This window comes from Bubalus bubalis, chromosome X (genome assembly GCF_019923935.1).
Source record: "Bubalus bubalis isolate 160015118507 breed Murrah chromosome X, NDDB_SH_1, whole genome shotgun sequence".
NCBI classification, from domain to species: domain Eukaryota; kingdom Metazoa; phylum Chordata; class Mammalia; order Artiodactyla; family Bovidae; genus Bubalus; species Bubalus bubalis.
This window is the reverse complement of record NC_059181.1, coordinates 126,564,090-126,586,201: the sequence shown is the minus strand read 5'-3', so window position 1 is coordinate 126,586,201 and position 22,112 is coordinate 126,564,090. Positions and strand designations below refer to the sequence as shown.

Genomic DNA, 22,112 nt, shown 5'->3' with positions numbered 1-22,112 from the left:
ACCAGAAAAGCCATAGTAATGAGAAGCCTGCACACCACAATAAAGAGTAGCCTCTGTTTGCTGCAACTAGAGGAAAGCCCATGCAGCAACAAAGACCCAGCACAGCCAAAAATAAAAAAGTTAAACAAAATTATTGTTTTTAAATGACTGAGTTAGATAAAACAAAGGAAAATGCAAATTTCTCCTCTACACAATTTAAGTCACTTGCTGTATGATGTAAAGAGAATAACCAGTTTCTAAAATGCAGATATTTCAAAATCAACACATGAAAGTCTCTTGCTTCATTTCAATAGTCTACTTTTGGCAACAGGTCCATGAAAAGACATTCAACATCACTAATATACACTATTATACACTAATATCACTAATATACACTAATCATTAGCAAAATATACATCAAAACCACAATCATCTTACACTGTCGATAACAGAAGGGCTGTCGTCAAAAAGATAACAGATAACAAGTGCTGGAGAGGGTGTAGAGAAAAGGAAACCCTCATGCACTGTTGGTGGGAATATAAACCGTTGCAGTCACTTTGAAACAGTATGGAGGTTTCTCAAAAAATTAAAAATAGAACTATCATATGATTCAGCAACCCCAAGGAAATCCTGCCATTTGTGACAACATGGAAGAAACTTCAGGGCACTATGTTAAGTGAAAATAAGTTAGACAGAGAAAGACAAATACTATATGATCTCACTTGTATATGGAATTTAAATAAGTCAAATTTACTGAGGCGCAGTGCAGCATGGTAATTGCCAGAGGCTGGGGAGTGGGGAAAATGGAAAGATGTTGGTCAGGGGTACAAATTTTCAGTTATGAACTCTGAGGATTTAATGGGGCTTCTCTGATAGTTCAGTTGGTAAGGAATCTGCCTGCAATGCAGCAGATCCTGGTTCGATTCCTGGGTCAGGAAGATCTGCTGGGGAAGGAATAGGCTACCCACTCCAGTATACTTGGGCTTCCATTGTGGCTCAGCTGGTGAAGAACCCACCTGCAATGCAGGAGACCTGGGTTCAATCCCTGGGTTGGGAAGATCCCCTGGGAAAGGGAAAGGCTACCCTCTCCAGTATTCTGACCTGGAGAATTCCATGGACTGTATAGTCCATGGGGTTGCAAAGAGTTGGACACGAGTGAGCAACTTTCACATGATGATTACAGTGAATAATAATGTACTGTATACCTGAAATTTGCTGAGAGATCTTGTTTTCTCACCACAGAAAAAAGCTAAGTCTGTGAGGTTATGAATGTGTTAATTTGATTGTGATAATCATCTCACAATGTATATGATTATTATAACCTTGTATACCTTAAAATAATATTGTACAACCTAAATACATATAATTTTTACTTGCCAATCATACCTCAGTACAGATGGAAAAAACAGTCAACTTCTATCAGAGATGTTTAAACATGGGACAAAGACCAGAACACATGCTATGATTTGGGGCATTCAATGTCATTCACTGAATGGTTCCTACCAGCATTTGTGAAGAGTGAAAGGCCAACTGAATGATGATGAGCCATCCTGTCAATACTTCATATAAGGTCAGAGAAAAAGCTACTCGGGGGTTACTGTACCCCAGTGCTGGCCATATGGAGTCAGAGGCCTGTTGTGTAAATTGATGGTTCTGGGCTCTTGTTCAAATGTAAATCTCCTTGTGTAGTTTATCAGCTGCTCAGATACTTCCGTGAGAAAAGGGAAACAAGGACACAGATCACCAAGTGGATAGCTGGCGGGAATGGGCATGCCCAAAGATAAGTCACTCCATGCTTTATGATTCTGTCATAAGCGACCCCTGACCCAGAGCCATGGATGGCACCAGCTCATGCTCCAGCTTACTTCCCCCTCTTAACTAGAACACCAGGCCAAATAGCTCCTCAAAAAGTCTTGCAAGAAGAACCAAGAAAGGGTCTAACCAGTTGAGCTCAAAAGCAGTGTGCACACAAAAAGCTGATGACAATCTAGGGGATGGAGCAGCTGGTAAACATCTGCTAAGATACAGAACATTAAACTCAAGTGTATAAACAGAGTTAATTCCAAATTGACTACAGTTCTGGTTTTGATGGATAAATTCCACAGTATATGTGCTCTCTTCAGTTCAGAAGTTTTTTTTTTTTTAAAGGTAACAATCCAATAAGAATTTATTAAGTGACAACTGTACACATGGTCTTATACCCAGTGTTCTTGGTTAAAATGTAATACCTGGAGACCAACCTCTGAAGTCATACCTACTAGCTGTGTGGCCTGTAGCAAGTTACTCAACTTGCTCTTTGAGCCTTGTTTCTCACTAAAACGTAGGTTAAAAAGGAACCAATTTCATGGATTGCTATGAGCAACTCTATAAGAAGTACATAGAAGACTGTATTTGTAATACATCATGAGCAATAAGTGATGGCTATTACTAGCAAGAGGAAGTATTGAGGTGGTCCCCAGGGGGTTAAGAATAAAAGCTTTGGAGTTAGACTTTTGCTGAAATCTTGAATTCTAACCCTTACTAGAAATGTGACCTTAGGAATAATCTTTGAGACTGAAGTTTTCTCATCTGTAACAGGCCTAGATCCCTGGGGTTATCGTGAGGACTAAATGAGACAACTCAGATAAAGTACTTATTAAAATAGCTGCTGTTGCTGCTGCTGCTGCTGAGTCGCTTCAGTTGTGTCCGACTCTGTGCGACCCCATAGATGGCAGCCCACCAGGCTTCTCCATCCCTGGGATTCTCCAGGCAAGAATACTGGAGTGGGTTGCCATTTCCTTCTCCAATTGAAATAGCTAATACACAGCAATTGCTTAATACATATTAGCTGGTATTAGTAGCCAGAACAGTACAAAGTAAACACCACCTAACTCCTCCCCCTTACAGGAGCTTATATTTTTAGTCAAGATCATGGGTAACTAGCAGGACATCATTTAGTGCCAAGTGAGTAATGCAAGTGGCATGTGTCTCTGGATTTCAGACAGAAGAGAGCAGTCAAGGCTGGAATAGTCAAGCATATTTGGCTTTCTGATAACTCACTTAGTTGTAAATTCAAGCCTCACCCCCACCCCGCATGGAAGCCCTTTGCTTTTTCCTTTTGTGGCATTATTTGGAGACCCTGGTTTCTGGGATGAAAAATGATTTTTCTGCTTCAGCAAATGCTTTCATTTGCAAATGCTCAGAAGAACTCTGCTCAGCTGTGGACCTGGTTGCTCCCTCCAGAGTTACAGCCTGTCAACAGCGGCTTATTTTAGTAAATAAAATACTTTAGTTTTCGAAATTCCCATGACGAGCTAAAACAAGTGAACCAAGGGATCTTCCCACATGTGAGATGCAGGACTCCTGTAAAAGCCCATGGTTTCTAACCTCTCAAACTCAAATGGACACAGGGCCCAGGCAGGTAACACAAGTGAGTGGCACAGTTCCTGTGGTCCTAAGGCGCCACCTTATGGCAACTATACCCTCAGGTACCACAGTTTTCAATCTGGGCAGAAAATTCAAATGTAATATACAAGCAAACAAAACCCCACTTTGTTTTGTGGTCCAAACAAAAATGTTTGAGGTCTGAGTTTGAGATCTCCGTTCTAAAGCATAACAATGCAACTGAGCCCTGAGGTTATGCCACACCCTGTTAGGCCCAGTGCTCCAATGCATGCGTATATGCTCAGTCGCTCAGTGGAGTCCAGCTCCTTGTGACCCCATGGACTGTAGCCCGCCAGGCTCCTCTGTCCATGGAATTCCCCAGGCAAGATTACTGGAGTGGGTTGCCATTTCCTACTCCACAGGGACCTCTAATCTGCTTGCTTTATATTAGATTCTAAATAGCATAAATGTACATTATCCAAAAAATACTAACTACTCAGTATTGACTACTCTAGTTGATACAAACTCCAAAAAAACTGAACGGCCATACCGGAGCCTCTAAATAGCTACATAATCTGATCTCGGCTCTAGGCTCAGACACCTCTTCCTACTATGTTTTGGTCATGCCAGTCTCCTGTTTCTCACACATGCCAAGCTCATTCCTGCCTAAGTCTTTGACCACGCTGTCCCCTCCACCTCCAGATCATCAAATGGCTAGCTCCTGCTCATTGTTCTGGTCTCATCTCAAATCTCATCACTGTGGATACCTACCCTACCTAATATTCCCTCAGGCCTTGCCATCACCCCACTTAAATTTCTGCATAGCATTCATTCTCTAAAATTAGTTTGCTCATTTATGTACTTATTTTCTAGTAGGTAAGCTTCATGGGCAAAATTTTTTTTTTTATCAGGTGTCACATGCACGTAAAATAGTGCCTGGTAGTACATGACAGACATGTAATACAAAGACTTTTCAGCAAATAAATTAATGAATGCCTGAACTCTTGTAGGCAATACTATCATAAACCGTCAAACCTTCCACCACACGCTGTTTCAGAGAAACCATTATCATCAGGTGACAAATCTATAAGCTACTTTTCATTGATATTTCAATTTATTACACTGTAAGAAATGCAAGAAAAATTTCTAAATAACAACTATCTAAAAAAAAAACTTACATAGAAAATATCATGTGTCTCAGCGTGGCTGTTATTGACTTCTACTTCATAAGACAAGCATTTGCTTTGAAAATTCTGTGGATTTGTCCACTGCACATATAAGTCACCATTTTGGAAGGAGAGATTTTTAATATGTGGAGGATCAGGTTTCACTGAAAGACAGAAACAGAAGAATACAAATTAATTTGCAGAGTTAATTTTGATGAGATACACATATGGGCTTTCCGAATAGCTCAGCTGGTCAAGAATTTGCCTGCAATGCAGGACAGCCCGGTTTGATTTCTGGGTCAGGACATTCCCCTGGAGAAGGGATAGGCTACCCACTCCAGTATTCTTAGGCTTCCCTGTGGCACAGATAGTAAAGAATCCACCTGCAATGTGGGTGACCTGGGTTTGATCTCTGGGTTGGGAAAATCCTCATTCTTGCCTGGGGAATCCCTATGGACAGAGGAGCCTGGCAGACTACAGTCCATGGGGTCGCACAGAACTGGACAGGACTGAGCGACTAAACACGGCACAGCACTTATACATAGAGACAATGAAGGTCACAAAGGTAAATCAAAATAGGTCTGATGCTTTTAATGGCCTTACATGATCAGACATATAGTTCTAGAATTTCTGATTAATCACAGTTAATGTAGGAAGCTTATTTTTTTTCTTTGTTTCTTTTTCTTGTTTTTGGCCACACCACACAGTATGCAGGATCTTATTTCCCCGATCAGGATTGAACCTGGGTCCTCTGCAATGGAAGCTCAGAGTCCCAATCACTGGACCAGAAGGAAAGTCCCTTGTAGGAAGCTTAAACTGCCTAGTAAAATAGATCTAAGGAACATCTTCGGGCTGGCAGATGATGCAGATTCTGACCTGCATCTGGTTAGGGCATGGCTGGGGTATAATCTAGACATCTAGCTACAACAAGGGGGTGGGGTAAAGAAGTGCTTGGGTCCAGACGTGACTCTTCCTGATGGTACTGAGGGGCATCAGGTACAAGGGGTTCCCCCAGCCAGCACTCATTTATGCCAATCAAAGACCACAATGAAAACATCAGCATAGTTTTGTCATAGATTACAACAGGAATGAAGGGCTTCTCATGTGGTGCAGTGGTAAAGAACCCACCTGCCAATGCAGGAGATGTAGGAGATGTGAGTTCAATCCCTGGGCTGGGAAGATCCCCTGGAGGAGGGCATGACAACCCACTCTAGAAAATCCCATGGACAGAGGAGCTTGGCAGGCTATAGTCCATAGGGTCACAAAGAGTCGGATATGACTGAGTGACTAAACAACAGGGATGAACTTTGAGGACATGATACTAATGAAATAAGTCCATTACAAAAGGACCAATACTGTATGATTCCACTTATAAGAGGTATCTAAAGGAGTCAAAGTCATAGAAACAGAAAGTAGGAAGGTGGTTACCAGGGGCCGGGGGAGGGGGAAGGGGTAGGGGAGGGAGAATTAGTATTTCATGGGCATGAAGTTTCAGTTTTACAAAATAAGAGAGTTCTAGAGATCTACTGCACAACACTGTGAATATATTTAACACTACTGAACTGTACACTTGAAAATGGTTAAGATGGCATATTTAATGTTATATAATCATAACCATGATTTAAAAGAAAGTAAAAAGAGAAATTAGCCTGGTCAATTTAGTTTTTCAGGAGTCAATTATGCTTAAGACCAAGCAACAAAAGAGAGTGGACAATTAACAGAAAACAACTTCACAGCATCCTCTTCTGGCTAACAAGAATCTCCCACTCATCTCTTACAGCACCATTCATCTCTAGGTAGAAGAGCAGCAAAATGAGCTTTAAAAGGTCCATCAAGGACAAGCTTCCAAGCAAGGGGGAGGAGAGAGAAGGGCTTTGCTTCAAATGATCCCATTTGGCAAGTTGCCCTCAACCTCACTCCCTGGCTTACAAACTAAGCTGCCTTGGGTGCACTATTAGAATTTACTTCCATGACTGTCTGAAAGGGCAGTAAATAGTGTTCTGCTCACAGACTTGGGAACCTTTGTCAATTCATGATTATTTACTTGTAAATTTTCTGTGTACCACTTTAGCTAGAATCAGAGCTCCCTGTTGTGATACTACAGCAAATAAGTAAATATAATGTGGCATATATGCACAATAAATATGAGAATTTACAAGCTTGCTACTTTAACAAGGAACAAAGAAAAATATACATAAATATAGTCCCTTTTTTCTGGGAAGATCTTCAAACCAAAATCATCATTTTTTTTAATCATTCGTATTGATGACATAACACTTTCATTCACACTGTCATGGAGTACTTCTAAAACTTACCATGAGAAGTTAAAGGCACTATATTGAAGGATGGTCTGATTTTTCCTGCATTGTCCTTAACCATTACTTGGACGCTGTGCTGTTCAAAACTGGAATCCTTCACCTTAGTCAGATTAAAGGAACAAGCAATGTGTTGGCCTTCTCTGTAGATGTTTTCACACTGAAGAATTTTTCCCAAGCTGTTGTGCCTACAAGATAAAATGAGATAACCTTCTGCATTATTTTTTAACCACATATGCAAGAAACAAATACAGATGTCTATTTGTTTTTAAATGATTAAAGATATCCATGAAAAGCCATATTTGCAATTTGGCAGGGTAGCTTTTTTTTAAAGCCCTATTTTATAACATGGCTCCATTTCACACTTGAGGAAGAAATGAATATTCCTTTTTCATGAATATGGTATTTTCAATAGCTATGGAAACCATAGGAGTCTTGACTCTTTTTCCTCTTCTGTATGGGAAACAGTACGAGGCCAGGATGAGAAATTTTATGTTTCCTGAAAATGCCTTATCTGCTCAATTCCAAGTCTCCCTAGTCCCTCTGTCTGCTCCTTCCTTGTTCTCTTGGCTTGTTCCTTTCCTTTCTTCTATTCTCATAGAATTCACACACAGTCTTCAGCCCTCTGTGTATTCCTCTCTATTTCTTACTCCCTCATCCACTCGCCCATTTATCACTTCCACTCCTCAACTAGAATTTCTGCACTGAGGATTCCTAATCCTGATCTACTGCCTTGGAGCCAGTCCCAGATTTCTAACTGCTCCACTTTAGAGTTCCACTCTTGCCTCAAATTCAACAGCCAAGACAGATGCCCCCTCTTCTTGGACAAACTGCCTTTTTTTCTAACCATCCCAATTGCCATCAGCCAGAGCTCATTTTCTCTGGGCTCCTTGATTAGATTAGAGCCTCTGAAATCACCCCTCCCCTCTTTTTTATATCTTATCACCAAATTCGGTTACTTCTTTCTTTGCAAACCCTCTGGGATTCTCTATGATATTCCTCTCACCCTTTTTCATGCCCTAATCACTTGAGGCTTCATGTCTTCTCCAAATTGACCTCTCTGACATTATTGGTGTCCTTTAAACACAATCTTTACCTATCAGGGGGCAGACAGAATGAAAACCACAATCACAGAAAACTAACCAAACTGATCACATGGATCACAGCCTTGTCTAACTCAATGAAACTATGAGCCATGCCGTGTAGGGCCACGCAAGATAGACAGATCATGGTGGAGAGTTCTGACAAAACGTGGTCCACTGGAGAAGGGAATGGCGAACCACTTCAGTATTCCTGCCTTGAGAACTCATGAACAGTATGAAAAGGCAAAAAGATATGATACTGAAAGATGAATTTCCCAGGTCGGTAGATGTCCAATATGGCGAAGAGTGGAGAAATAGCTTCAGAAAGAATGAAGAGATGGAGCCAAAGTGAAAACAAAGCCCAGTTGTGGATGTGACAGGTGAAGGAAGTAAAGTCCAATGCTGTAAAGAACAACACTGCATAGGAACCTGGAATGTTAGATCCATGAATCAAGGTAAATTGGAAGTGGTCAAACAACAAGAGTGAACATCGACATACTAGGAGTCAGTGAACTAAAACGGACCCAAATAGGCAAATTTAATTCAAATGACTATTATATCTACTATTGTGGGCAAGAATCCCTTAGAAGAAATGGAGTAGCCCTCATAGTCAACAAAAGATTCCAAAATGCAGTACTTGGATGCAATCCCAAAACAGCAAAATGATTTTTGTTCATTTCCAAGGCAAACCACTCAATATCACAGTAATCCAAGTCTATACCCCAACCACTAATGACAAAGAAGCTGATGTTGAATGGTTCTATGATGACCTACAAGACCTTCTAGAACTAACACCCAAAAAAGATGTCCTTTTCATCATAGTGGACTGGAATGCAAAAGTAGGAAGACAAGAGATAACTGGAGTAACAGGCAAGTTTGGCCTTGGACTACAAAATGAAGCAAAGCAAAGGTTAACAGAGTTTTGCCAACAGAACCCACTTGTCATAGCAAACACTGTCTTCCAACAACACAAGAGACGACTCTTCATATGGACATCACCTTATGGTCCCTACCAAAATCAGATTGATTATATTCTTTGCAGCCAAAGATGGAGAAGCTCTATACAGTCAGTAAAAACAAGACCGGGAGCTGACTGTGGCTCAGATCATGAACTCCTTATTGCAAAATTAATACTTAAATTGAAGAAAGTAGGGAAAAACCACTAGACCATTCAGGTATGAGCTAAATCAAATTGCTTATGATTATACAGCAGAAGTGACAAATAGATTCAAGGGATTAGATCTGATAGACAGAGTGCCGGAAGAACTATGGACAGAGGTTCATGACATTGTACAGGAGGCAGTGATCAAGACCATCCCGAGAAAAAGAAAGGCAAATGGTTGTCTGAGGAGGCCATACAAATAGCTGAGAAAAGAAGAGAAGCTAAAGGCAAAGGAGAAGAGGAAAGATATACCCATTTGAATGCAGAGTTCCAAAGAATAGCAAGGAGAGATAAGTGATCAATGCAAAGAAATAGAGGAAAACAACAGAATGGGGAAAACTAGAGATCTCTTCAAGAAAATGAGAGATACCAAGGGAACATTTCATGCAAAGATGGTCACAGTAAAGGACAAAAATGATATGGACCTAACAGAAGCATAAGATATTAAGAAGAGGTGGCAAGAATACACAGAAGAACTATACAAAAATGATCTTCATGACCCAGATAACCACAATGGTGTGATCACTCACCTAGAGCCAGACATCCTGGAATGTGAAGTCAAGTGGGCCTTAGTAAGCACCACTATGAACAAAGCTAGTGGAGGTGATGGAATTCCAGTTGAGTTATTTCAAATCCTAAAAGATGATGCTGTAAAAATGCTACACTCTATATGCCAGCAAATTTGGAACACTCAGCCACAGGACTGGGAAAAGTCAGTGTTCATTCCAATTCCAAAGAAAGGCAATGCCAAAGAATGCTCAACTACTGCACAATTGCACTCATTTCACACGCTAGCAAAGTAATGCTCAAAATTATTCAAGCCAGGCTTCAACAGAACATGAATCAAGAACTTCCAGATGTTCAAGCTGGATTTAGAAAAGGCAGAGGAACCAGAAATCAAATTGCAAACATCCCTTGGATCACTGAAAAAGCAACAGACTTCCAGAAAAATCTACTTCTGCTTTATTGACTATGCCAAAGCCTTTGACTGTGTGGATCTAAACAAACCCTGGAAAATTCTTAAAGAGATGGGAATACCAGACCACCTGACTTGCCTCCTGAGAAATCTGTATGCAGGTCAAGAAGCAACAGTTAGAACTAGACATGGAACAATGGACTGGTTCCAAATTGGAAAAGAAACACCTCAAGGCTGTATATTGTCAGCCTGCTTATTTAACTGCTTTTTATTTATTTATTTTCCTGCTTATTTAACTTATATGCAGAGTACATCATGTGAAATGGTGGGCTAGATGAAGCATAAGCTGGAGTCAAGATTGCTGGGAGAAATATCAACCTCAGCTATGCAAATGACACCATCCTTATGGCAGAAAGTGAAGAGGAGCTAAAGAGCCTCTTTCAGTTCAGTCGCTCAGTCATGTCCGACTCTTTGCGACCCCATGAATCTCAGCACGCCAGGCCTCCCTGTCCATCACCAACTCCTGGAGTTCACTCAGACTCACGTCCATCGAGTCAGTGATGCCATCCAGCCATCTCATCCTCTGTCGTCCCCTTCTCCTCCTGCCCCCAATCCCTCCCAGCATCAGAGTCTTTTCCAATGAGTCAACCCTTCGCATGAGGTGGCCAAAGTACTGGAGTTTCAGCTTTAGCATCATTCCTTCCAAAGAAATGCCAGGGCTGATCTCCTTCAGAACGGACTGGTTGGATCTCCTTGCAGTCCAAGGGACTCTCAAGAGTCTTCTCCAACACCACAGTTCAAAAGCATCAATTCTTTGGCACTCAGCTTTCTTCACAGTCCAACTCTCACATCCATACATGACCACAGGAAAGACCATAGCCTTGACTAGATGGACCTTTGTTGGCAAAGTAATGTCTCTGCTTTTGAATATACTATCTAGGTTGGTCATAACTTTCCTTCCAAGGAGTAAGCGTCTTTTAGTTTCATGGCTTCAGTCACCATCTGCAGTGATTTTGGAGCCCAAAAATATAAAGTCTGACACTGTTTCCACTGTTTCCCCATCTATTTCCCATGAAGTGATGGGACCGGATGCCATGATCTTCGTTTTCTGAATGTTGAGCTTTAAGCCAACTTTTTCACTCTCCACTTTCACTTTCATCAAGAGGCTTTTGAGTTCCTCTTCACTTTCTGCCCTAAGGGTGATGTCATCTGCATATCTGAGGTTATTGATATTTCTCCCGGCAATCTTGATTCCAGCTTGTGTTTCTTCCAGTCCAGCGTTTCTCATGATGTACTCTGCATATAAGTTAAATAAGCAGGGTGACAATATACAGCCTTGACGTACTCCTTTTCCTATTTGGAACCAGTCTGTTGTTCCATGTCCAGTTCTAACTGTTGCTTCCTGACCTGCATACAGATTTCTCAAGAGGCAGGTCAGGTGGTCTGGTATTCCCATCTCTTGAAGAATTTTCCACAGTTCATTGTGATCCATGAAAGTGAAAGAGGAGACTGAGAAAGCTAGCTTAAAACTCCACATTCAAAAAACAAAGATCATGGCATCTGGTCCCATCACTTTATGGCAAATAGATGGGGAAACAGTAGAAACAGTGAGAGACTTCTTGGGCTCCACAATCACTGCAGATGGTGACTGCAGCCATGCAATTAAAATATGCTGCTCCTTGGAAGAAAAGCTATGACCAACCTATACAGCATATATGCTGTATAGCATATGTACCAACCTATACAGCATATTCAAAAGCAGAGACATTACTTTGCCAACAAAGGTCCATCTAGTTAAAGCTATGGTTTTTCCAGTAGTCATGTATGGATGTGAGAGTTGGACCCTAAGGAAAGCTGAGCACCAAAGAATTGAAGCTTCTGAACTGTGGTGTTGGAGAAGACTCTTGAGAGTCCATTGGACTGCAAGGAGATCAAACCAGTCTATCCTAAAGGAAATCAATCATGAATATTCATTGGAAGGACTGATGCTGATGCTGAAGCTGAAGCTCCAATACTTTGGCCACCTGAAGCGAAGAACTGATTCATTGGAAAAGACCCTGATGCTGGGAAAGATTGAAGGCAGGAGGAAAAGAGGATGATAGAGGATGAGATGGTTGGATGGCATCACTGACCTGATGGACATGAGTTCAAGAAACTCTGGGTGATGGTGAAGGACAGGGAAGCCTGACGTGCTAGATTCCATGCAGTTGCATAGAGCTGGACACAACTGAGTGGCTGACCTGAACTGAACCACTGCCAGATCAATGTTCCATAGCATGAGGTCTTTCTAAATGTCTTAGTCTACTATGTGGCTCTAAATGCTGATATCTTCTTTCTTATTTCCAAAAACCTCTATGTAGACCTTTCCCCAGTGATCATCCAGCACAGTACAGGCAGACAGAATGTGCTCATTACACTTTTTGTCAAAGTTATCAAAGGATTCTCTTTTATAGTAACTAGAAGAATACACAGAATCAAGCCTTACATCATTAGTCACAAGGGAGATGTGCAAACATTCTGCAGAAAAGGAAGACAATTTAGAAAATGAACTAAGAGGAAAGAGTTCCAAACCCTTGATTTGTTTACTTTAGAATCATCTGTGATCATCTGAAAAATGCAAGTCCCTCAACCCCTCTCCCAGAGAATCCTACTTAGAAGGTTTTGCCCAGGGACTAAGATAAGCATTTTGACAGCAATTCTCCAGGGGACTGTGCTACAAATCCAGTCTTATAAAAAGCAGATCTTTCCCATAAATACAGTCAATTGATCTTTAACAAAGGAGAAAAGGCAATACAAGGGAGCACAAATAGTCTCTTCAACAAATGGTGCTGGAACAACTGGATATCCACATGTTAAAAAAAAAAAAAAAAGAATCTAGTCACAGACCTTATATTCTTCACAAAGCTAAACTCACAATGGATCACAGACATAAATGTAAAGTGCAAAACTATAAACCTCCTAGGAGATAACATAGGAGAAAACCTAGACAATCTTGGGTATGGTGATGACTTTTTAGATACAATGTCCAAGGCATGATCTTTAAAAGAAATAATTGATAAGCTGAATTTCATTAAAATTAAAAACTTCTGCAAAAGATAATATCAAGAGAATAAGAAAAGAAGCCAAACACTGGAGGGGCAGGAGAGAAAATGTATGCAAAAGACACATGTGATAAAGGGCTGTTAGCCAAAATATACAAAGAACTCATAAAACTGAACAATAAAGCAAAATACTCAACTAAAAAATGAGCCAAAGATCTTCACAGACATATAGATGACAAATAAGCACATATCATCAGAGAAATGCAAATGAAAGCAACAAGATACCCTTACACACCGGTCAGAATGCCCATAATCCAGACATGGGCAATATCAAATGCTGATGAGGATGTGGAGCAACAGGAAGTCTTGCTCATTGCTGGTGGAAATACAGAACGGTACAGGCACTTTGGAAGACAGTTTCTTATAAAACCAAACATGTTCCTACCATATGATTAGTAATTGCGCTCTCTGGTATTTACCAAAAGAAATTGAGACCTTATATCTACACAAAAACCAACATACAAAAGTTTAAAGCAGCTTTATTCATCATTGCCAGAGCTTGGAAGCAATCAAGATGTCCTTTAGTCACTAAATGGATACATAAACTGTAATACATCCAGACAGTGGAGTATTATTCAGCACCAAAAAGAAATGAACTATCAAGCCATGAAAAGACATGGAGGAATGTTACATGTGTATTATTAAGTGATAGACGTCCATCTGAAAATGCTACATACTGTCTGATTCCAACCAGATGAAATCCTGGAAAAGACAAAACTAGGAGAATAAACAAATAAATGGTTGCCAAGGGTTGGGGTAGGGGAGAGATGAATTAGTGGAACGCAGAGGATTTTTAGGCAATGAAAGTACTCTGTATGGTAATTATAACAATGGATATATGTCATACATTTGTCCAAACCCATAAAATGTAGAAGGCCAAGAGTGTACCCTAATATAGACTATATAGAATTCTGGTGGTGGTGATGTATATCAATGTAGCTTCATCAATTGTAACAAATGTACTATTGGTGAGGGATGTTGATAATGGGGGAAGCTATTAATTGTAGGGGCAGTGGGTATATGGAAAATCTCTGTACCTTCCTCTCAATTTTGTTGTAAACCTAGAACTGCTATAAATAATGTCTTTTTAAAAAAACGAAAAAAAAAATTTTTTTTAATTCAGGTCTAATGTATTTACTTCTTCAAAGGCTGTTCAAAGAAATGCTTCAATATAGAAAGTGACCTTGTCCTTTAAGAGATAGTATATAAATTTTTTCTCCTAGTTGTTGGCCCCTGTGGTTCATGAATGAAAACAGTTTTTTAAAAACTAAGTTACAGCCATGACTAGTTTTTAGATCAGACAGGCCTGAAATGTTTTGCACCCACACAGAAATAGAAACTGAAGAAACTTACAACATTATTGTTACATAACTAAAGAGAACTATGTAGAAAGTTAATATTTTTCAATAATGAAAGGAACTCTTCTAATGAGTAACCTTTGAGATTCCTTTTTCATTGTACCCTGAGTATTTCACATATTCTCATGGAATCCAGATAAGAAATGTAAAAAAAACTTTTGTTGTACTTCAGAAAAAAATAACAAAAGGGAAAATACTGATTTTGAAGAGAAAATTTTTGAAATCTTGTGAAAGATTAGATGATAACCTAAGATAGGAGGCATTTGAGTGCTTCCTGTTAAAAACCACACACTGAAATCCACACAATCACTCTGCTGACAGAAGGAGGAAATGGACAAATTAAAGACTATTTCCTGCACTGTAAAGATGATTAGTTTGTTAAGAAATTCCCTAAAATTCATTGGCTTGACTAGTCTGTAGCTATTAAGGTCAGGCTCCCTTTAATGCCAGACTATCCCTGAAGGACTGGAAGTCATCGCCCTGGGACTTCAAAATGACTCCATGTTTTTCTGACTGGAGATTAGGGAAACAGTCTCTGGCAGTTTGTTTGAGGTGATTTTAAACTGGTACTTAAACCAATTCTGACTGTTTGATAATGAATGAGCCACGTGTCTTTCTTCTGTGCTTTAGATTGGAAAGGATCTCTCCAGGGGAGAGTGGGGAGGAAGAGGTGTGGGCTAGGTGCCAATTCTGTGAGGTGGTGGAAGAGGTCAGCTCTGTGTACTGGCTGCATCCTCAAGGGAGTGGGGATGAATAATAAAAAAAACATATAGCTAGCATGTATTGCATGCTATATGGGCTTCCCTGGTGGCTCAGACGGTAAAGCATCTGCCTGCAGTGCGGGAGACCCGGGTTCGATCCCTGGGTTAGGAAGATCCACTGGAGAAGGAAATGGCAACCCTCTCCAGTACTCTTGCCTGGAAAATTCCATGGACTGAGGAGCCTGGTGGGCTACAGTCCATGGGGTCACAAAGAGTCAGACACGACTGAGCGACTTCACTTTCACTTTCACTTTCATTGCATGCTTACTCTACAGATGTTAGCAATTAGGGCAACTCAAAACACTCTTCATATAACAGCCCTCAAAACATCCTTAAGAGGCAGCACTACTGTTACTACTCCCATTTTACAGATTACAAAACTGAGGCTGAGAGAGAAGTGACTTGCCCCAAATCACACTGCTAGTAAGAGAGTCAGGATCTGAACCCAAGCAGTATGGCTCTAGAAAAGAGAATAAGGTGGTAAGGGCAAAAGATACAGAATTTATACAAGCCTGTCCAATAAAATTTTCTATGATTATGGAAATTTGTGCTGTCTGGTACAGGAGCCACTAGCCATATGTGAAACTGGCTAGTAAAACTGAGCAACTTAAGTTTTAATTTGATTTAATTTTAATTAATTTAAATTAAAATGTAAACACAGTCATGTGTGACTAGTGGCTCTTGTATTGGACAGTACAGGTCTATGTTATAGGAAGAGTCCACGCTGATGACTGACTCTGGGAATGTGTATGACAAGAAGTGGTGTCCCTGCTGCATTCCCCCCACCTCTGGGTGCCAGCGAACCCCCACTATCTTGGGATGGATGCCATCCCATGGTTGTAGCTTATCCCTGCACCACAGTATGAACTAAGGGCTGAAAGCCAGCCAACCAGCCCAAGCACCGTCTGTGGTCAGCTTTGGTAAGATGCTGCAACAGCCCTGAAGTTGAACACTTCAGTCCAGAGGAAGAAGAATGCCTTCTTATTTGGTTGGGCCAGTTTTTGATAATTTATTCATCCAGAGGGGATGCTAGTTTTGTAATCTGCACTAAGATTCATTTTGTGCTGGTATATGCCCCAAGGTGGGGCTTTCCAGGTGGCTCAATGGAAAAGAATCCATCTGCCAATGGAGGAAATGCAGATTTGATCCTTGGGTCGGGAAGATCCCCTGGAGGAGGAAATGGCAACCTACTCCAGTATTCTTGCCTAGAAAATTCCATGTACAGAGGAGCCTGGCAGGCTACAGTTGGTGGGGCCACAGGGAGTCAAACACAACTGAGTGACTGAGCACGACACACTACTATATATAAAACAGATAAGTAATGAGGACTCGCAGGAGATGTGGGTTTGATTTCTGGGTCTGGAAGTTCTCCTGGAGGAGGAAATGGCAACCCACTCCAGTATTCTTGCCTGAGAGAACCCCATGGGCAGAGAAGCCTGGTGGGCTACAGTCCATGGGGTTGCAAAAGAGTCAGACACAACTGAGCCACTAAATAACAACACATGTTCCAAGGCACTTCCCTAAATTTGTCTAATAAGAACTCCAAGGGCTAGGCTATCATCTCTCTCAGAGCTACCCTAATTCTATATTTGGGTTACTTGCCAGCACAGTCTGCTGTGGACTGAGATAAAGTTTTAAGACTTCTTCCCTTCCTTTCCCTGTCCCTGCTAAAGATAGATTCTTTGAAGGTTTTCCCTGTGATTTTACCAATAACAACTCTAGGAAAAGCAAGGGGAATTAATAGCATAATAAACACAGGGATCCTAAGCCTATAGTAACGGCTCTTTCCAGACTTCACCAAAACATTACCAGGGCCAGGCTGCTTCTTTTAAGGCTTAGTTCTTGGGAAGGCAGATCTACTCCATCCTTCTCTCTTTTTGTTCCTGAATTATAATGTTCCTGAGTTGCTTATCCTTGCCCCCTAAGTCCTCACCCCAATCCTGAATGTTGTCTAACTTTGGATACTACCAAACGTTCAAAAACCTATTCACAGAGCACCTCCTGTGTGTCAGGCATGGGGTGTGGGGGAATAAGACACAGCCCCTGCTCTCAAGGGAGACGGTAGCCTGGAGAGGATGACCACTAAGTAAACAGGAAATGACATTGCAATGTGCTGAGTATTATGACACAGGAAAGTACATGGTACTGTGGTACATGACAACCGGGCACGTACCTAGGCTAGAGAGGTCAAGGAAGGCTTTTTGGAAGGGAAGAGGTGCCTGAGCTGAGATAAGGACAAGTTAGAAGCGTCCAGGTGAACAGGCAAGGCCTGGGCCACAAGGGCATGCAGAGTGATTCCACTATTCTGCCTGAATGTTGGGTCTGTATGCCACTCTTCTGTGTGAGTGTCTGAAGAGTGAGTTTGAGGAACTGAAAGAAGTTCAGTGTGGGTTGGGTGGTGGGTGCAGGATGACACTGAGGCGACAGAGCCAGTTAGGAGAGCGAGCATAAAAGGCTTTGTTGCTCCTGCTGATGAGTTTGGACTTTAGACTGTAGGCGCCAGGAACCACTGAAGGGCTTAAAGTAAAGGAGAAGCAACAGGTACCACCAGCAGGCAAGTGAAACTGCAGACCTCACATGAGAATGATCTGTACTGGGGAGTCAGGGGGACTCCAGACTGAACCACGTGAATTCAATGCTGTCTGCCTTCGCCTGCAGTGCCCCTCAACTTGCCTGGGAGCACCTCTGGGGACAGGGGAAGAGAGAGAATGCCAACCCCCAGGCCACCTGGGAGGTTTCTGTTCAAAAATTCATGTGATTTTTTGGTGTCCTATTCCATGATATAGCCACGAGGGTTGTCACGTACCAAAAATATTCATACTTTTCATCCAGTCATTGGGCAAAATGGACATTCCAGGATAAAGGCCCTGTTCATCCTATAACTTCAGAAGTTCTGCATGTGGCCCTCCATACCTCACTCTCTCAGAAAGTCTGAATGAATGACAGATGGGGGGACAAGGCCAGGTGTAGGGCACTCTGCCAACATCAGACCTCCTGCTTCCCTACCTGGAATCACATAAACGAAATACTCCCAGTCCTGAGACCATTCTGCCTCAGCGCCAGCCTCAGAGACACTTCCCCATCTGGGCAGTCCACCCCTTCAGCAATGCCTCTCACCTCGCTCCACCACCATGCCAAGCTCCACCCTCACTTCTCACAGAGCCTGTCTGCACTTCTGCAAGCCTCCATCATGCACTCTTCTTTCTATATAAACTACTGTGCCCAGCGCTGTCACCTCTACAATGATGCTTCAGGAGTAAAGAGACGGGTTTCTTATCTCTGCTCACCATTCAGAGCTTTACCCACTATGTATGCTCAGGTTTTACTAAATTCAGTTGATGAACCTGGTTCCTTCTTCCCTGTTCTGTTGTTAATAATCAATTCTAGGCTCCAAAGGAAAGGAAATAATGAAAGATTAATTTAGAAATTTAACAAATTTTGTAGATACAGTCACACATAGGAAATAAAAGTTATTCTCTGGGGCACTAAACTACTTTTTAACTCTGGGAATGATATAATTTTCCTTTTGAAAGATAAAAACCAATCACTCATACATTGCTGGTGAGAATGTAAAACAATACAGTTACTCTAGAAAATAATTTGGTGGTTTTTTAATAAAACTAAATATGCAATTACCATATGATCCAGCAATTATACCCTAAGGCATTTGTTCCAGAGAACTGAAAAGTGATATTCACATAAAAACCTGAACATGAATATTTATAACTGCTTTCTTCATACTTGCAAAAAAATTGAAAATAACCGAGATATCCTTTAGTGAATAAAAGGTTAAACAAACTGATACATCCATATCATAGAACACCACTCAGCAAGAAAAAGAAATGGACTATTGATATATACAACAGCTTGGATGGATCTCCAGAGTATTATGCAGAGACTGAAAAATATAGTCAGCCTCTGACAGTTATTAATATATTTTGTATGATTCTGTTCCTGTTACATTCTTTAAATGACAAAATTATAGATGGAGAACAGATGAGTGATTGCCAGAGGTTAGAGACTTGGGGGAGAGGAGTGTGGAGAGAGGGGGTGCAGGAAGGAGGTGGGTGTAGCTATAAAAGGGCAACTTGGGACTTCCCTGGTGGTCCAGTGTCTAAGATTCCTCACTCTCAATGCAGGGGGCCTGGGTTCGATCCCTGGTCAGGGAACTAGATCCCACATACCACAACTAAAGATCTATCATGTAGCCACTAAGACCAGGTGCAGCCAAACAGATTAACTGATTTTTAAAAATAAATAAAAGGACAACTAGAGGGATCCTTGTGGTAATGGAACTGTTCTGCATCTTTGCATATGATAAAACTGCATAGAACTACACACACATCCCAATGCCTGGATGGAACACTGGTGAAATTGGAATAAGGTCAGTGGACTGTACCAATGTTAATTTTCTGGTTTTAATACTGCACCCTATATATGAGATGTTACCATTGAAAGCAACTGGGTGAAGGGTAGATGGGATATCTTTGGATATTTTTTGCAACATACCAGTGGATCTATAATTATTTGTTAAGGTTTTTTTTTTTTTTTTTAATGAGACACCAAAAGCAGATGCATTTTTAATTAGAGCAAACTGTAGAAAGGAATAGGGCATTCTGTTTATGTTTTAACTAGGTTAGTTTCAAAGGTTCCTAATGCAATCACAGTCAGTCCCTCTGCAGTAAGTAAGTGTACAGTCCATACTCACCAGTAGTATAGAGTGTAGTTAGTGTCAGGACTTGTATTCCTTCCAGGGAGCCAAGTGCATTTCATGTACCTCAGGTTGTGCCAAATGCATTGGAGCTCAGTAACAGCAGACTCAGGATCACCTAGAACATCCAGCCAAGAGTTTACAACTGTCCTCGCCTTGTAGAGCCAGCTAGCCAATCACTCTGAGGGCTGGGGGTGATGAGGGTGCTTCAGGCTGCTTCTCCAGAAAGCTGACCCCTAACTTAGTCCCATTTGACCCAGAAGGCACCCAGGAGGGAGAAAACCCAAATCTAATTTGCTCACAACTTTCTCTCTCATCTCCTCAGATTAAGAGGACATCTTTACTATCGAGGGACCCTAACTCTTGTACTCCTAACTGGAGAGAGAGTTTAAAGGTCAAACAATATTTCAATCATAGGAAATGACTAAGAAGTTTCCCAAATGAATGTGAAAACATAAACAACCATTATATCTACTTGTTGTTTAAAAAAACACATTTACTGAGTTATAATTTACCTTCTTGTCAATTGAGCAATACTGACACATCTTGTTTTAAAAATTAAACAAACATTCCTCTTGAAGCAATTTGGGGAAAGGTAAACAAAATATAACTCTTAGTCACTGCCTATTGCGTGTTATGGTGTTATGGTCTTAGGAGCCAGAAAATCTTATTGACCTGAAATCTCTACCTTTAGAAAGCCTTTTAAGTTACGATATAACATCTCTAAATTAAATGCCTTTGTTTAAAATTCAAACCTGCTATCTCTCGTGATCCTTAAAAGGCTACTTTTTGCCATAATACAATTTATTGTACCACCAACCACCTTTTGGTCATAATACAGTTTAGGCTTTATTCAGATTATTAAACTCCTCGGGAAATGAGAATAGGGGAGGTTAAGTTGTTATAAACCATGCTCCCAGCCTCTTACCCATACTGAATAATATTTTTGTTATTTTTTTAAGGCACTGGATCTAGGATCTGAAGATCTACAGCAACTCACTCAGTTTCCTTTTTCCTCATAAAATGAATCAGGATAATAATACACACCTTTGTCATTTCACAGAATAAGCTTAAGAAGCTCGATTCAGGGGAAAGGCATGTGTGCGCGTGCGTGTGTGCATGTGAGGGTGTGCCAGTGTGTATTACTTTCCAAATTAGTCAGTACTCTATAACTACCAGGCATGGTCATTCAAGCTGTCTGTGAGCATCTCACAGGTATCAGTGTGTTATCATCTAGTACAAGTGCCTGACACTTATTAGACTCAAGTGTTTGAAAATGGAATGAATTAATGAACACTGAACATAAGCAGGTAGATAATTTGGATGTATTCTCTAAATGCCAAGAGATAGTGCTTTCGGTTGTTACCTTCAGGGGGCGAGATGCACTTTTCCACCAAAATGCTGGGCTTTTCACTTTCATTGGTGCTGCACTGGGACCCCACCTGCAGACAGATCCTCTCATTCAGGGGCACTTCTTTTGAACGATGAGTTTCTGGAGCAATTTTCTAAGGTAAAGACATTTAAAAGGTATTGCTGTAGCCAATGCACAGAAATACATTTATGTAATAAAACATTTGCATGCTGAAATGTGTAAAGAAAATGAAAAGTTAGCAAATGGTATGCAGTTCAGTGATTCTCAACTGGGGGTGATTCTGTTCTCCCCCCCGTTGATGACATTTGTTGATGTCTAGAAACATGTTTAGTTGTCATAACTGGTGGGGGGGGCAGGGGGCAGAGTGAACTGCTACTGGCATCTAGTGGGCAGAGGCCAAGGATGCTGCTAAACCCTTTACAAGGCATAGGACAGCCTCCCTCCCCCCACAACAAAGAATTATCCTACATGAAATGGCAGTAGTGCCACCATTGAGAAACCTTGGTAGAAATAAGAGACAGTTCCTCACATTTTTATGTATAAATATCATGACATTTTCTATAAACCTACCATGCTAACATGTCAACTGTCTAAAAGCAAACTCAAAGGAAACACAGTGAGATTATAAAAATTCACTTCCAAGTAGACGTAGTATAACATCAAGATTAAGGTCAAATGAACTGGTCTAAGAATCTGGCAACTCTGGTCATCTCTGAGGAGAGGAAGTAAAGAAGAGGAGCCTGAGGGCTGAGGAACGACTTTTTCACCAAACATCTTTCTGCACTGACCGTTTTGACAATCTCCCATAAACATAGGAATGATAAGG

At 41.0% G+C, this 22,112-nt stretch overlaps 1 protein-coding gene across 2 annotated transcripts in view; it reads right to left on the bottom strand.

Annotated features, from left to right (window-relative positions):
- IL13RA1 (interleukin 13 receptor subunit alpha 1) overlaps window positions 1-22,112 on the bottom strand; it is a 76,806-nt gene that overhangs the window by 43,093 nt on the left and 11,601 nt on the right. For both annotated transcript variants that reach the window (XM_025276423.3, XM_025276422.3), the window contains exons 3-6: window positions 21,281-21,419; window positions 19,912-20,032; window positions 6,824-7,011; window positions 4,521-4,672 (exon numbers count right to left, since the gene is read on the bottom strand). In XM_025276423.3, the coding sequence (XP_025132208.1) occupies window positions 4,521-4,672; window positions 6,824-7,011; window positions 19,912-20,032; window positions 21,281-21,419 (600 nt within the window). The remainder of the gene's footprint in view (window positions 1-4,520; window positions 4,673-6,823; window positions 7,012-19,911; window positions 20,033-21,280; window positions 21,420-22,112) is intronic.